This window comes from Ictalurus furcatus, chromosome 11, assembly GCF_023375685.1.
Source record: "Ictalurus furcatus strain D&B chromosome 11, Billie_1.0, whole genome shotgun sequence".
Lineage (NCBI taxonomy): Eukaryota > Metazoa > Chordata > Actinopteri > Siluriformes > Ictaluridae > Ictalurus > Ictalurus furcatus.
Window position 1 is genome coordinate 6,841,913 of NC_071265.1, and position 18,088 is coordinate 6,860,000.

General features: G+C 38.9%; 1 protein-coding gene across 1 annotated transcript in view; it reads right to left on the reverse strand.

Annotated features, from left to right (window-relative positions):
* Positions 1–236: 236 nt before the first annotated feature.
* The window catches only part of il12rb2 (interleukin 12 receptor, beta 2a), a 19,773-nt gene continuing 1,921 nt past the window's right edge, over positions 237–18,088 (reverse strand). Inside the window, exons 3-16 of the mRNA XM_053636636.1 lie at positions 15,482–15,721; positions 13,693–13,807; positions 13,362–13,534; positions 12,825–12,967; positions 9,933–10,074; positions 8,771–8,850; positions 8,157–8,349; positions 6,519–6,701; positions 5,026–5,124; positions 4,796–4,945; positions 4,268–4,411; positions 3,230–3,329; positions 2,999–3,086; positions 237–1,225 (exon numbers count right to left, since the gene is read on the reverse strand). Of these exons, the coding sequence (XP_053492611.1) occupies positions 770–1,225; positions 2,999–3,086; positions 3,230–3,329; positions 4,268–4,411; positions 4,796–4,945; positions 5,026–5,124; positions 6,519–6,701; positions 8,157–8,349; positions 8,771–8,850; positions 9,933–10,074; positions 12,825–12,967; positions 13,362–13,534; positions 13,693–13,807; positions 15,482–15,721 (2,306 nt within the window). The 3' untranslated portion in view covers positions 237–769. The remainder of the gene's footprint in view (positions 1,226–2,998; positions 3,087–3,229; positions 3,330–4,267; positions 4,412–4,795; positions 4,946–5,025; positions 5,125–6,518; positions 6,702–8,156; positions 8,350–8,770; positions 8,851–9,932; positions 10,075–12,824; positions 12,968–13,361; positions 13,535–13,692; positions 13,808–15,481; positions 15,722–18,088) is intronic.

Consider the following 18,088-nt stretch of genomic DNA (forward strand, 5'->3'; position numbering starts at 1 on the left):
CCGAAATGATGTATCATTGGGATACATTTCTCTACCGTGTCAAGTTTAAAACGGTCCGCAATCTTGAGGAGGAATCCGCCAGTGCTGCTTGCAGCTATTATTTTTCATTTTACTTTCGATGGGAGATGACAGAAAAGAGTGATTGCTTCTCCAGTTAGTAATGAATAATTTCATTACCCCACCACCACATGTAAAAGTAATCCAGATCGAATAGGGCTTTCGCGGACTAATTGACTGCAGTGTTAATCTTAACTGAGCAGGACTCGTAACAATAGATCATTGCTTGTCAGTCTTTCAAACATTTTCTGTTTCCTGACTAAAAGTTCTGCACAAACTATATGACGAGGTATAAAATTATTTGGAAAGTCCATCATTTAATAATTACACAAAACAACAACAACGACAACAAAAAACGGGCATGACTGCTGAGTTCAAAAATCATTGAGGCTTTTAGTCAGAAATTCACAAATTATTATGTACAAAAGTATTTACACCTGCATAATAGCAAAAACTGAGGTAAGTTGTGAAGGCTTAAAAAAAACAACCTCGTATTAAAGCTCTGAAAACATGACGTAAGGAATGACATGACCTAAAATATCATTATAAACACATAATTGTATAATTGAGTGATGTTTTATAATTAACATGAACATACTGATCAGGTGTTAGTGTTAACTGGTTAAAAAAGGACAGTTTGCTTAAAAAACATCATGAGGATGACAAATTTATGCATCGTAACGATTTTCTTAACAGTCATTAACACAGAGGTTCATGCACAATCTAAGAAATCACTGCAGTCTATTTTCACTGAGTCCAGAGTCAATTTTCCTCCGAAGGATATGAGCGGCTCCAGGAAGGGGCTCTTGGGGCAGGGGAAGAAGTCAAACGCCTCGTGCTCTTCGTCACCATCATCATCATCATCCTCTCCTCCACTCATCACTCCGTGAGTAGAAATGTAATCCACGGTAATGTCTGTGCTCCTGGAGGCCTGGGTGGCGTCCGAGCTGCTTGACTCGTTGGAGAAACTTTTGAGGTAAGAGCTGGTGATGTTATGTTGATACGGTGTCGATTCGTCCTGCGGGTTGACTGGGTGTAGTGTTTCCTCGGTGGAGACTGGCTCGTCTTCAGGTAATTTCTCCTGGGGAAATTCCTCCACCTCCACTGTATTCGGCTCCTCTTCACTCATGCTGGAGTCGCTGAGGTGCAGCTGCAGTTTCATCTCACCCTGTGTGGAGAAGAGGAATGATAGTACAAGCCAGACCACGCTGAACACCTGCAAAGTCTATCATAAAGGTGAAATACTAACAGAAGTGACTATAATGCAGAGATGCCAACAGTAGGCAGGTAGAGGCAACCCCAACCCCCCCAGAATTTTACCAAAAGTCTGTCGTTGGATGAGATTGGCACTATTTCAACTAATAGCAACTCCTCCATTTTTTACTTACAAAAAAGCCCACAGTCTCATCCACTTGTTTCACCACAAAGTGAAAGCAACTACTGCCAGAAGCACATGTTCATCTTTCACATCCTGCATTCTTTCCCTTTCAAAGAAGTGACATTTCCGCCGGGTGAATTTTGTTTGCGGTCTGACTTCTGCTCAAAAGCATGGTTTTAAGTATTGTAGCAACGTGTCAAAAATTGTAACTGCTACTGCTGTGGATCAGGTGGTAGAGCGGTTTGATTCCCGGCCCACGTGACTCCACATACCGAAGTGTCCTTGGGCAAGACACTTAACCCCAAGATGCTCTCGATGGCCTTGCATGGCAGCTTTGCTACCGCTACTATTGGTGTGTGAGTGTATGTGTGAATGAGACACAGTGTAAAGCGCTTTGGAGAAAAGCACCATATAAGTGCAGACCTCTATTGCTGCCATAATTGCTACCTCTAGTCAGACCTCAAACCTCAGAGCGGTTCATTATCAGTTTATCTAGAGATAATGAATCATATCTAGCTGATACTGACATAAATCATTGTAGCATTGTAGGTATTTTGACCAAATCCTTTGAGTACCAGGAACTAAAGATCAACTCTGTAGTCAATATAGTAATACCTTTCATTTTTGAACAGAAAAACAAACAAACAAACAAACAAATAAAAAAATAAAGTGGTGGTCTGGGAAATCCTGTGCTTAAATTCATGAAAACAGCCAAAAAAAAAAAAAAATGATGATTTTTGAGCCCAACTGTTTTATTTTTTCTCCTACCAATAACGTTGACACAACTTTAAGAAACCAATAATAATATTTCACCAAAATGTCAATTTTTTTAAAAAAAATGTACATCCTGCATATATCATGCTGCGTAAGGAGTGACTGTTAAGTGCGGTTTCCTCCCAGTTAATGTCGCGCTTTTATCATGTCGTTGGTTATCTACGTGTCATAACGAAACAGTTCAGTTTAAAACCAGGCACCTACTGTCAAAATGTCTGTGATGCTCCTGCACCGTAACATCATCACAACAGTGAAGAGTGCTTACACATGATTTATTTATGATTATTTATCCTCATAATTAATACTATTGTGCTATGAAGACCTGACCCTGGTGCTGTAAATCAGTGGTTTTCAAAGTGGGGGCCACCAGGGGGCGCCCGTGGGGCCTCAACAATTTGGTGTGCCCATCCCTCCCACTAGTATGTTTTCTCTTTCTCACTCTCAGACAACCACACACACACACACACACACACACAAGCAATTCCTAATGTAATGTAAAGATGTAAGATGTAATTATTAATAATAAAAAAGGGGATATATTCAGAAGTCTGTATTTTTAATGTGTTTTAAAGACATCTTGCAAAAGGGGGGCCTCGGTCAAATGTTAATGCCATTTGGGGGGCCTTGCCCTGGAAAAGTTTGGGAACCCCTGCTGTAAATGATGTACTAGAACTGTGTGTATTATAGAGGAATGTGTCAGAACAGAAAAATGTCTGCCTTCACCAATTACAAAATACGTAGTATGCGTAGTATATACGTATAAATAAAGAGTATTCATTATGCCTGTACCTTCTCTCTTGTGCACTCTTTTGCCCATTTGCTGTTTGCAGGATCTGGGACGATGCTCGGCATTAGGCAGTGACAACATCTTGAAATTCTGCAAGATGAAATAAACAACAACAAAGTGCTTCTTAAATCAAACAAGTGTGTTCTTTTATTATATACACTATATGGCCAAAAGTATGTGGACACCTGACTACATATGGTGTGTTTTTTGGTTGTTGTTTCTTGCATTCTTACCTTCTGTGTACTGAAGAGAACTGACATAAGCACAGGAGACACAGACAGGTGAGGAAAACAGCACTTCCCACTGGGATGAGCTGAGCCAGGGGTTTCGCATCTGACAAAGAAAGACAATTAATGATGTGAGGACTGAAGTGGAACAGGTTGGTGAGACAGGTATAAAGCTGCCTTTTGTTGGTCAAGCAAAATGGGTTGGAACGGCTTTGACCTGATATTACAGCATTAAAACTTTTCCTTTAAAAAAAATATGTGATTTAATCAAAATGTTCTCACTGAAACACTTAGTATTGTTCCATATTCTAGGCTGTTTTTGACTAAAGGACAAAAATGAACACAAAGAGAAAACAATCAAGCAGACAAGAACAGGAATATGAGGCTACAGTGGGCACAGGTTCATGAATACAGGTTCAACTGTCCGACTGTAGCCTCAGATTCCTGTATTTGGCTGAAAACAGTGGAACCCGATGTGGTCATCCGCTGTTGTTGCCCGTCCACCACAAGGTTTGATGTTCCGTGCATTCTGAGACGCTCTTGTGTTGTAAAGAGTGGTTACTGAGTTACTGTAGGCAGCCTTCCTGTCAGCTCAAATCAGTCTGACCAGTGAATATATATAAATGGTCTGCACTTATATAGCACTTTTTTAACCCTAGTGGTTCCAAAGCGCTTTACACTGTGTCTCATTCACCCATTCACACACACTCACACACACACCAATGGTAGTAGAGCTGCCATGCAAGGTGCTAACTTGCCATTGGGAGCAACTTGGGGTTCAGTGTCTTGCCCATGGACACTTCAGTATGTGAAGTCATGTGGGCCGGGAATCGAACCGCCAAGCCTACGATTAGTGGACAATCTGCTCTACCACCTTAGCCACAGCCGTCCATAACACACACACACACACACACACACACACACACACACACACACACACACACACACACACACACACACACACACACACACACACACACACACACACACACACACACACACACACACACACACACACGGATTTAGGACATAATCTGTTCATACCTAATGTTTCTCTGGTGTGTTTGAACAGGTGCTCGTGTTCTACAGGACTTTCTCCTGCTGTAGTCCAGGCTGAGACCCACAGTGTGTATTTATGTCCCAGCATCAAGCCACTGATGGTAAACTCTCTGTGATTGTATGGGACACCTACAACACAGTGCTTCTTTAGTAACTTATACAATCAATAATAACTGCACATTATGCAAATGAACATGCCTGTGTCTGGGTATTAGGAAAACAATAGAATTAAGTTCAAAGCATATACAATATTTAAAAAGGTGAAAAAAAGTTAAAAAGTGTTTCTTAACATAGCTTAATATTCATCTCCCCAACATTATTAGACAAAGGCTTCCTTAAGGGTTCTTCTTTGTTTTTAGCTTCCTAACATGATTCTTTTGTGAGAGAAAAACCCTTGAACCCTTTTCTTTAGAGTGTACGCTCCACAGGATGCTGCGTGCCTGATGAAATCACAATGCTAGCCAGACGATGACATTACACAGCATTATATACGATACACGTTTCGTTTCTTACTGTAATTCTGAATTTTGTTCGCCGAATCCTTCAGGTAGATGGTGTAGTGGTCCAGACAGCCTCCTCTCTTATTTGGTGGGATCTCACTCCATTTGACCTCCACGCTTTCACTCTTCACCACGACGCTAGGCACAGGACTCTGTTGTGGAGCTGTGGGATCAAAAAGAGTGTTATTTTCAGGCCTGTTTCTCTCACGTAATGAGCAGTTCTTAAAGGAGTGACTCTCGCACCTGTCTGCCAGGTAGAGATCCTGTTGAAGATGGCTTTTTTTGTCCCAGATGAGTGTAGATAGACCACTGCACCTTCATAGCACTCTGCAGGCTGCAAACCTGAGCACACCACATATTTAAAGACAGAGACAAACAGAGGGAGAGCAGAAACAAACGGACTTTAATAAAAACATGTGCCATGTCTGTTTTTTTATTTATTTATTTTTTTTAAAACCAAATGCTACATATGGCAGGAGATTTAAAGTCCCATGACTCTGTGAGATTCATGTCTCTGTTATTCCACTAGGGGGCAAAATAGAGCAATAAAGTCATGGCTATAAACTCAGCTTACTGATAAATATGTGTTAATGATATGTATTCTTCATTAGCAAGGTACAAATTTGACACTGTAACCACATCTCTTTTCAAATTAAATAATTTAGGGGCTTCACAGTAACAGGGATGAATAGTTATGTAAGTACTTTTACATGCAAACTATATAGATTTTCCGGTCTAATTCTATATATTATTACGATTTTGTGTAGATTTGTTTTTGTAATGATTTGCAATCTGTTCTGTTTTGTAGAAGATACACATTATGTTCAATCCATTTGTGCATTCAGGATGTACCTTCATACCATATACGTCTACTAAATTGCTTTTTTTCTTTTCTTTTTTGTATCCAGCCCATCTGACATTGCACTAAATGTAATGTATCCCATTACCTAAAATAACAATATCTATTTCAGACTCATATAGTTTTATTCATGTAGGCTGAGGAGTTATGGAATATTTAAATTATTTAAATTTTTCATCTTTTAAGAGTAGGCCGAAACATACAGCTTCACCAGAAGGTCATGCAAGCGAGAACGTGTAAGTGTAAACAGAACTATAAACATCACGTAAACAACAGACTAACCACTTATTTATTGATATCCTAACAGCATTGATAGCATTGACTAGTCTGGATATACAATGATTATTTCAGTAGTAATTATTAAAATGTTTAACTTCTTTCTGAGTCACTTTTATTTCTGTTGATTATTATGAGTTACGAATCCAGAGTAAACTATGGTGATTTTTTGTTGTTGTTAGGAATTAAAGTTTTTCTTGCACCTGCTAAAACATAACCCATTTCTGTTCCAATGTTGGACAGCAACAGTTATTACATCCAATACCAATGGAAAACATTTTAGATAGTCTTTCCAAATTTACAGTGCATAAAAAAAGTGCTGCGATGACCCCACGACTCTATACACTGTCAAACATGATTTACTGTGCAGGCTCATTTTTCTTCCCCCATGGCAGAAATGATGTAACAAATTCCTTTAAAGATAAATAATAATATTCCTATATGACTATATTCCCATAGTCCTTTGAGGGAAAGTCCTTTGTCCCAAGTCCCAAAGTCCTTTGAGGGAAGCACAGCGATAAGCATTTAAAACCACATTAAAAACAGTTTTAGTGTAACTTTTTTGTAGATATTCTGAAGAACACCTACTAGACATACTGACCAGTAATATATGCTGTGTTCAGGTGCCGCTCCACTCTGGTCCACTGAAGTGAATGTTTCCGTCCCACAGGAAACCACTCTATCAAGAACTCTGTGACCGCATCTGCACTTCCAGGCGTCGGCCAGGTGAGGGCGACAGTGTGATTATTCACACGAGTGTGTGACACCTTGTAGGGAAGAAGAGCTGCAAAACCACAAGAGTACAACAACCTGCTCAGGTTTCTTTGAAATCCAGAAGCATTTACGTGTTCATACCATGTTTATACCACAGAGCTGTTAAGTTCTCAAATGGTTAGAAGGTGTTGAGTAATTTTCTATAACAGCAGCTTTCCCAATAGTTATTAGTATAAATCACAAGCTCGCTCTAATACATTTTTCTATAGAAGTAGATCCTTAACAGGGACTTAAATGGCAAACACTCCACATAATCAAAACATAAAAGGTTTACAGGCTGAGCTGTGCCATGCAATGTCACTACTGGTGTAAAATGGGCTTAAACTTGAGCTACCTGATTTGTGTCAGTTGTAGTCTATTTATTTAAGTTGTTTAGGAGTTGTACTGAGCGTTGTTGGAAATGCATTATCTTTCTTTAGGCCTACTAAATTTTTTACTGCCGCTATGAGAGTAAAAAAACAACACTTTTTTAGTCCCATTGCACACGTCTAACTTGCACACCACTTGAGAGCTGATCTCTGGATCAAAAGCTCACCAGAAGTGACTCTCTTTTTAATATTTTCTCATTGACACCCTCTGAAGTTCGATGGCACCTAAATACTTACTCAACAATGCACAAATACAAATGGTGAAAAACTCATAATGCAAAACTCATTCATTAAAAAATAGAAAGTTGTCATCATTATGTTGGACTGAATCACACTGTGGAGGCGGAGGCGTAGACGAGCGCCGATTTGTGAACGGAGGACAGAGCCGGAGAGTGGTAAGGAGTGCAGACCTGTGGGGAATTTTTACTAATGAATATTCTCTGTAGCAGTGAGGCGAGGATAAAAGAGGGAAAGGCACGCGCCTCGAGAGAGGGAACATGACAACAAGCACGAGCTGAGCATGTGTGTGCGTGCGTGCGTGCGTGCGCATCTGTGTCCGTGTCGCTCTGAGACCTGGAAGATAAAAGTAATAAAGCCTGCCTCTGTCTTCCTTCTCCTTGGTCGACTTCTAAGTCTGTCACACACACCAGCCCACTAGTGATTATTTTCCTATAGTGGCACACATGCGACAGCTACCAAACAGGGAGACTGAAGGCTAACATCTGCTTCCTCCAAGATACATGTAGCCAGCCATCCGCATCCTTTCAAACTGCTGCTCATGCTGCGTCTCAAGGCAGTATAACACACTCAGAGGAAAGCGCTATCTGCCCTCTTCCACATACACGATCTTCCAGATGCTCACGATTGGTTAGTATTGCTGTGATTGACGGAGGAGAAACATTAATCCCTTTCCTCTCACCCTGCCATGCTTCCTGGCCACAGGTGGCTATAGTAATGTTGGGATTTGAACTCGTGATCTAGAGAACGCTTTTCTGTCACGTCACTCAGGAGTCCCCCAAAGTGTTTTATTATATACTTAATCTACTTGCAGATATATACATGCATTAGCACTTGCAGATGTAGTGGATGTGACCTACCTATAGGCTTCAGCTGAATGAGTCGGGAAGGAGACTGGCCTTTTGAGTTCATAGCGGAAATGGACACATTGCAGGGAAAACAGGACACGTTGATTTTGTTTCCAAGAAGAGCAGTTGTGTTTCTGGTTCCCTTTCCAATCACTGTCACAATATACTGCTGAATCTTTCCTCTGGCTTCTGATTTGTCCAGATCCTAATCAAACAGTGACAGAAAATAGAGAGATCATGTTTTCGCACTGGTGGATCTCAATACATTTTCACTCTACGTATACTGATGCTTGCATAAACATTAAAGGCATAAAAGCAGCACTGGAAGACTTTAGTTGACATCGTGATTTCCTCTAAAGCCTTTTTTTTTTGTAAGCAGAAACTTGAAAGCCTTTTAGGTTTTGCTTTAACAGAGCGGTTACAAGGATGCAGACGGCATGATACATGTCACTTCTCAGTAGTGGTTTGACCTTTATTCGTGTGATGTGATGGGCAGTGCGGCGTTCTGGAGCAAGTGAACAAATCAGTAACAGTATTTGCCGAGTACGTAAGCACAAAGCTTCTTCAATGTGCTCGAAAAATAAAGCAATTGCATTTAATATATGTATAAACTGTGTAATACTTGCCCTCCAAAATAACTGGAACGATTTGCTGCCTGTTTGTGAGGGTTCTTCAATATACCACGCATCAAGCATCGTTACAGGAGCTAAATTGAAAAGAAAAAAAACAAAAAAACAAACAAACAAGATGTGATAAGTTTATTCTTGAATTTTGTCTGGACTATGTAGGATTTAAAAAATTTTTTATTATCAACCAACAGGACATGATTTAAAAGTAATTTAATGGAAAGTTTCAAGCTACAACATGTCAAATAAGAGATATTCAGTGTGGAACACAAAGCATCCTCCTTGCCATCGTTATGCGAAATATTGATAAAACTAATGTATGTTGTTAATAAATCTAGATACATAATCTAGATAATTATCCAGCACAATCAGAAAGGAGAAGTGGAACCGATGTTGCTTTGGTTACACTTTGTGTAAGCTGCTATTTTTCATCTCAAGAAGCCCTTTGTTAAGAACAACACTGATATACCTGCCAATGTGAGCATAAACCAGCTTTTTAGATGACCCTTTCTCATGGTTAGGGTCATGGTGGTGGATCCAGAGCCTATCAGGGGAACACTGGGTACAAAGTAGGAATACACCCTGGATGTGATGCCAGTCTATCGCAGGGGACCGTGCACACACATTCACCCATAAGGCCAATTTCACTTACTGCTATGTTTTTGGAAGGAGGGAGGAAACTAGAGAACTCAGAGGAAACCCGTGTGAGCATCTACACAGACAGTAACTAAAGCTCACGATTGAACCGGGGACACTGGAGCTATTATACCAGAAACTAGAAAGTGCTGCCAATTGCTGACCATTTTACATTTAACCCATCAATGCATGTACCAATATTCTTTCTGATGTAATTGATCTAAAAAGACAGAACAAGCACCTTCACCTCCACCTTCATGCATGATGCTGACTCTACACTTAGCTGTGCTTCTGACAAAAAAAAAAAATAAATCAACCAAAAACCTACGCCAGAATGTGCACTTATCTAACATGATCTAACACGATCTAACACGATCTCTTGATCTGTTTCCATTACACTCCCCAGTCCTGAATTCACAGTGTATATCACTAAAACAGCTACGCTTTAAATGAGTCAAGAAAATATAACCTTTGAGTTATAATCAGATGAACAGTCTAAAAGACTCAGTATGGTTTTAATCACCACCTTCTTCATCGGTCTTGTTCTTGATCCGGGTCCACTCACTCCACAGACCTCTTGTTGGGCCCAGTTTCCATCTGACCTCAAATGTGTACGTGTGATACGGATTCAGTGATGTTATAGTCCAGTTCCTTGTCGATGGGGTGTTCTGAAGAGAGATAAAAATGCTTTCCATCATACAAAAACCACTCTCTAGACTTGTACATATCAATAATTACACTCAACATACTCAAAGTACATCACATGACTATAGCATAAATAGGAATGTTTGCATAGGAAAATTCAACTATAGTTCTTAACTGGAAGATGTTAAGTACTATGTTACTACTAGTTAAGTAAGTACTTTGTAATTTATATTATTTTTATTGGACAAAACGGGTGCAAACACTCATTTATTTTCGATTGGACTGGATTTGCAATTCTTCTTCATTAAACCACAGATCTCTGAGGCCAGATTCAATTTAAAGTAAGTCTGTATGCCAAACAATTCCTAAATTATTACGCAATATAAAGGAAAATAATCACAGGACAGGGTGGTGTGATGTGGCCTGATGTAAAGCAGAATTACTATTACTAACCTGACGTTGATTAATTTCCTATAACAGTACATTCTGAAATGCTAGCCTATTAGAATGAGCACATTAATAAAGTATTTTGACTTACAGCCAGCGTTACTATCAGAACCGCTATCAGCTTCTGACCAATCAGATTTGAGGATTCAACCGCGCTGTGGTATACATGCCTATAAATATTGCACCTCAGGTCTGCAACTAAAGTACATTAAACACACCTTTTCAGTTTGGTTTCAGTTTAGTTTTGAAACAGTTTCTCAGTCACATTTCCTCTTTGCTGCAGTTCTGCACTGTTCAAGCACCACAACTAAAAGATGTAACACCACTATTATTGTCATGACTCTCTCTGCTTTATTTCCCCCCTTCAATTACTGTTCAACTGTATAAATATTTTGGTCTATAAACTGACAGTGGAAATGTAGAACAGCGTTTGTCTTTTGAAGTTTGCATGGAAATGAAAAACAAACAGAAATGATGAAACAGCTCCCAATCATTTTCACAATGCAAAAGGTCTGGCAGTTGTGTCACACCATGAGGATTGCGAAAACCCCTTGACATTTATCTGTCTAGTTCTGAATCAGCCCACAAAGGTTTGCAATCTACAGACTCATCTGATCAGTAGGTTTGTGGACTGCCAGTAAGTCAGCGGTTTAATGCACTTTTCTCAGGATTTGTTTCAAGCCAGTAAATGCTTTCATGTGCTACACTAAAAACACTAAAGATAAAACTGGTAAAATTATCATTATTAAATATAGATAGGTTCATTTTTTGCAAAACATTTCTCTATAAAAGAATGTTTCTGTCATCATCAATGAAGATTAATGAGCCCATTCCAGAAGCAGCCATGCGATGTCCAAGCCATGATTCATAGATGAGCTTGTATGTTTTGGATCATGAGCAGATCCTTTCTTTCTCCACACTTCGCCCTTTCCATCACTTTGCTAGAGGTTTATTTTGGTTCCAAAACTTTTGAGGCTCATCTCTGTATTTCTTTGCAATTTCCAATGAGTGGTTTGCATCTAGCCTCTACATTTCTGCTCTCGAAGTCTTCTTCGAATGGTGGTTTGTGATACGTTCACCCCTGCCCTGTGTAGTCTGGTGGTGATGTCCCTGACTGTTGTATTTGGGTTTTTCTTCACAGCTTTCACCACATTTCTGTCATTAACTGGTGGTATTTTCCTTGGCTGACCCATTCGATGTCTGGTTGTCAGTACACCCGTGATTTCTTTCTTTTTCAGGACATTCCAAATATGCCCAGTGCTTGTGCAATGGCTCTGATTGATTTTCCCCATTTTCTCAGCTTCAAAATGACTTGCTTTTTTTTTTTCTTCCATTGACAGCTCTCTAGTCTTCATATTGGTTAATCCTTTCTAAAAACAAATGCAGGTGAAACTGAAGGCTAAAACCAAGAGTTGATCTTCAGAGCTATTTATTGTTTATACAGTCATTCGACACGACACGACAACACGACACACCTGGGCAACAAGACACACTCATCAGCCTCGTGTTCCAGTGGTTTTGCTTGCCTACAAATCAGGTGGTCTGATACAAAATGTGCTATGACGTTTAACGCATCTACATATAAATACCAGGAAATAAAAGCTGAAATTCTAAACTCTCTTCTCATATTCATCTTTTGCTCTCAAACCCAAATGTCTTCACTGTATAGCAAAAGCATTGACATTGCCGTTCCAATACTTTCGGGAGGGGACTGTATATATCCAAAATTGTTCACTTAGTACTTATTACAGTAGAAACTACACATCATTTAAAACCAAACCGTTTCATAGCTTTCCTACTTAGCAAAGGACACTTTAATCAAAGAAAAATACAGCAACAACAACAAAAAAAAATAACTCCCACTCTGATAAGCAGTAAAACTAATGCTGTAATAAATGCATTAATTGACTCACTCTTTACTTGTTATTATGCAACCCATTCACTAGAACATACATAACTCATATTCCTTGAAAATCAAGTTATAAATAAACTGGTGGCATGATTTAAAAACATATCTCAAGCTGATATTTACATTACATGAAAATGGATATTTCTTTTGATATTCTGGTCCTCTGATTCTGGGCCCTTGACTATTTCATGGCCTGTCTTTATATTATTTCTTTTGTTTTAAGCAATACAGTGCACCGAGGTGCTGCAAGTGTACGTAAATTGAAGTAGATACACTATAAAGACCATCACAAATACCACACCCTAGTCACATTTAACATTCGGCCCTGGTTTACACATCAATAAGGTATGAATGAATCAATGAGAGTATGTTGTGTATCGTTTATAAATTGCAGCGGCGTGCTTCATGTGTACGTACGTTGAATGAGACGGTGTTCCAGCTATCCTGTTGTTCTTCATATCGGATCTCTACCAGCTGAATGTTTTGGGTGTTGTCCGGATAGAGCTGGCATTGTCTTGAAAAGCATTCCACCTTCGTGATCTTGGGGCTCAGCGGTTTCACTGTACATGAACAGAACACCAGAAGGAAGTGGGGTCAGCCTGGGAACATACTACATTTTCATCCCAGCTTACAATATCAGGTTACTTTTCTGGACATTATGGTTTGACGTTGAGGTTCTCGCCTTTTTCTCCTGAAAACTTTCCACACCTTTTCAATACATTGTCATGTAACGCTACACTTTTCAAAAATGTTGTCCGCTGGAATAGAGTGATTACCCATGAGAAATAAGCTAAAACACTTAACTACCCCATAAATCTTGAACCCTTAAGTGTGTATGAACATCACCCTTCCCTAAAGTCTTAATCCAAACGAGCTTGCTTTTTTCTTGTTTTCAAGCTGACACAACAATGAAAAATGTCATACGTACTCCAAACTATTTGAAAACTACTGCACCTATCTCATGAAGCGAAAAGATGAGGAGAGTGGAGTTCGCAGAACCAAGGCTGTTATTTGCATGGACCCACACCGAGAAGTCGCTTTGTGTGCCTGAGACAGGAAATAAGGCCGAACGGGCCCCGTCATGGACTGCAACACTTCCATAACGTACAGGAGAGGCTCCTTGTACCCTGCAAAACAAGTAATGATATACACTAACAACTGAGAGGATTATATAAGTGTGTGCATGTGACTGGATCAGTGGATCCGCTCATTTTGAGTACATGCCGTGAATAATGTCATATTACTGACCCTAAGATCCTGGCGAGAAAAAGAGCTCTTTACTAACCACAGATGTGATGTGGTCTTGACGTGCGTTTCCCATCCTGTTTTCCATGTGCAGTTTACTTTGCCAAATTCTCCTTCCTGAATGCATGTGAGGTTCTGTGGAACGGCAGGTGGATCTGACAAATGAAGACAGAAAAAGTTCATGAGGCGTATTACACATGCATGTATACCTGCATGTGCATGTCCTGTCCGTGTGTATGTGTGTGTGTGTGTGTGTGTGTGTGTGTGCATGTATATGTATATGTGTAGGTGTATCTGTATGTGTATATACATGTCTATGTGTGTGTGTGTAAGCATGTGTATGTGTCTCTATGTGTATGTTTATGTGCATTTGGGTGTATGTGTATATACATGTCTATGTGTGTATGTATGTGTGTATGTATGTGCACGTCTATGTGCATGTGTATCTGTATGTGTATATACATGTCTATGTGTGTGTGTGTGTGTGTGTGTGCATGTGTGCATGTGCACGTATCTGTACATATCACATTTATTTTCACAGACGCCACCCTATAATCACACTCCTGCAGTGGCCTATTTTTAATCCTGAAATTCACCATCAAGTTTTCAGTTCATGTAGCACCTTTGTAATAATTAAAGCCTGCAGTCTACTTTAATCAACATTTTCATTCTGTAACTCTTCACACTAATCTGGTAGCTACTGTATTACCAAAGTATTTAGCATAACAATACATCATATATACTTGACCAATTCTCTAGTCTCTGTATCAGCAGAATTTTTGAATTTTAATGTCTTACATAATACATTTATTATATTATGAGACAACTTCCCACCACTGGAGAAATGCAGCTTGAAGCGAGTTTTGTTTATTTATGCTTTCCCATAGGTTTTGTGGCTTTCAAGTGCAATTAAAGCCATTCTATTACATAGTGTAACAGATAAGCACGAGCTGTTTTCTCTGAAAATGTAGGATGAAAGGATTCATATTTTTTTTTACAGATTTAGAGCTAAATCCAATTCTGTCAATAGACATTTAATCATTATTTTTTTAAATATTTATTTTGAAAGAATTCACTGGTCAAAGTGAATTCTACAATAATATGTATCTCACATAAATGTCTACTGACAAAATTCAGTGGCCGGCCATGATAGTTTTAGATCTGGTAGATAGAGATGAGTTCAGTGTATTCCTTTAGCGTTTGATGTTAACCCTTCTCTTCAGTTTTTTTGTCAAAAGCCTTACTGAAACTGATTACAAAAGTACGCGAGATATTAGATGACTAAATATTTTACTAACACCTTTTCCACTTTGAAGCTTTAAGTGTTTGACTTCATTTTTAAGAGATCAGAGATTATGTTGAACAAGGGCAACAAAATCAACCAAAAGCTGAAAATTAGTGAGTGACTGAGTGTTAAATTATTAAAAATAATAATAATAAATACCAACAAGAGCCATGCCCAAACCCCATTCCCACCAGTACTTTTTATATTGTGTATATTACGTATAATACTGATAAGATAAAATGGGTGTTTTTACATGAATTTTACATTTATATGTGCTTTCAAATCTGAATAGATGGCTTGGGACAACCATGTAATTAATAAGTACAGCACAAGGTCAAATCTAGAACCCTAGCAATGTCCCTTGATGGTTCTATCTGAAAGGACTCCTAACAAGAACCCTTTTAAGATCCTAAGAAGCCTTAAATATAGAAAGAAAGTCTCTTTTGCTAAGAGTGTAGTAAACAGAATAGCAGGCTTGAAATCACTGTGATAAATATACTTTTATGAGCATTGCCATGCATTGAGTGAAGCGCTGCATACGTACACCCCGGAACGATGTCGGTGCCACAGGGTTCTGGCTCGTTTCGACATTTGCACGTGAAGGTGGTGGTCCGAGTTAGATTCACGATGCGCATAATCACCACAGTTGAGTTCAGGCTGCTGTAATTTAAAGACACTTCATCTTGGTATATCAGTCTGTTGCATTCCTTCTTGAAGATGCAGTAGATATGGAAGCTCGAGCCCATGTGGACTTCGTGGTTCGAGAGCACGGAGCATATTTTCTCTAAGAAACATGAAAGCACAGAGCAAATGATGCTGATGTGAGGTTGATGCATGATATTCTAGCAAACAGATTCATGAGCTCTTCATTCATGAGTTTACTTCATTAAATCTTTATGAAACTTTTTGCCACACCACAAACCACTATATCCTCATGCCAGCTGGGGGGGGGGGGGGGGTTTGGGGGGTTAATTTATGGTGTGAATATGGTACAATATATCAAAAATACTTGGAAGACATTTTCACAATACACATTATGTATGACAATATTATTATAGGTTTAGTACAAAATGCCAGCAAAACAAACCTCTCTCACATATTTAGGATCTGTGTAAAACTATATTTTCGATTATATTTTAGTAAACAACTAGATTTTAACATCTAATCAGCCAATCAGTGTAATTATTTAAAAAAATATGTAATACCTGTCCTATCTCGGAAAAGTGTACTGTGGTGCAATTTAACACAATTTAGAGATTATATAAGGAATAAACCACTTGGGGTTGTGCTGCTGTAGGAAAATAATTAACTATGAGATGGTGCGATGCAGCCTGATGCAAAGTAGAGTAATTGTTACCGCCACCACGTTGATTATTTTCCAATATCAGCATAACCCGTAGTGTATTGTTATACTCTTAAACTACATCAATTAGTGAACACTACCAAAACAACACTCTATACTTTTTATCTGTTTATAATTACATTAATGTTGAGGAACGTCTGCAAAGCAAGTTAGTTCCTCTTATCACCTTTATTATAGCAGCTTTAAGCATAAACAATGGTTCCCTTAACAAACTCTCTCTCACTCTCTCTCAATGTTAATAATTAGGAAAAAAAAACACAGCTTGTCATATAACTGAGAAACCGCAAAGCCCTGTCCTGAAAGCTTTCCCACGCCAGAAAAAAAGGAACTATTACTGGAACCGCTAACACTGCAGACTCCTTCCAGAAATGTTCGATAAACGTCTCCTTACAGAACACTTCACCATATCACACCACGATTATACACGTAAAATCTGTTAATGTGGAGCGCCTGCCACAGAAAACCATGTGTACGTTGTTACTATACTGTAGAAGCGAGTGCATTAAGGTAAACCTGTGATTAAGTAAGTAAGTAAATTTTATTTATATAGCACGTTTCACACAGCAAAGCTGACCAAAGTGCTGAACAGAGTAAGGAAAGTAAAAATAGAAAACAGAACAAAACCAAATAAAAACAGACAATAAACAATAGTAAAAATTTGTAAAAATTAGATTAAAACGCCTGGGAGAAGAGAGATGTTTTAAGCCTCTTTTTAAAAGTGGTAATAGAAGGTGCAAGGCGGATGTCCAGTGGCAATTGATTCCATAGACGAGGGACAGCAACTGAAAAAGCTCTATCCCGCTTTGTTTTTAACCGGGAAAGAGGGACATGCAAAAGAAACCTATCAGAAGATCTTAGATGAATGTTCGATGAATGTGGTGTAAGATCCTTGAGATAGGAAGGAGCTTGATCATTAAGAGTTTTAAAAACAAACATCAGAATCTTAAACTGAATCCTAAAACGGACCGGGAGCCAATGGAGCGATGCTAAAATTGGGGTGACACGATCAAATTTCTTTGCCCTGGTCAACAGCCTTGCAGCTGCATTCTGAAGCATCTGCAGAAGAGCCAAAGATGACAGAGGAAGACCCAAGTACAATGAATTACAGTAATCTAAGTGCGATGTGATAAAAGCATGAATAACTTTCTCCAAATCTTGGAAAGACAAAAATGTTTTAAGTTTAGAAATAATCCGTAGTTGATAAAAACTATTCTTAACGACTGAATTTATTTGCTTGGTTAAGCATAATTCTGAGTCCAGAATGATGCCAAGGTTCCTAACCTGGGAAGAAATCGAGGGGAAATGGTTACGAAGCTCATTAATGAGACCATCTCTCAATCTCAGGGGGCCAAAAACAATTATTTCGGTTTTGTCTTCATTAAGTTGGAGGAAATTATTTGTTAACCATTTTTTAATGTCGTCCAGACAGTCCAACAATGGCTAAATGGAGTCACCAGCTTTCAGTGGAATGTACAACTGGGTATCATCAGCATATAAATGAAAAGAGACATTGTGTGCCCTGATAATATTCCCCGATGGACTCATATATAAGTTAAAAAGAAGTGGGCCCCGAATGGAGCCTTGAGGTACACCACTAATAATAGGAGCGGAAGATGAGGAGAAATTACCCAACGCTACCGAGAAGGACCTGTCCTTAAGATATGAGCTGAACCATAGGGATACGGTTTGTAACGTATTAGTAAGGAATGCATGAAAAACAATAAATTATTCAAATAAAATATTCCAAATGATGCTTTTTCGATTTCATTCTTGGCCAAATGGAGTCAA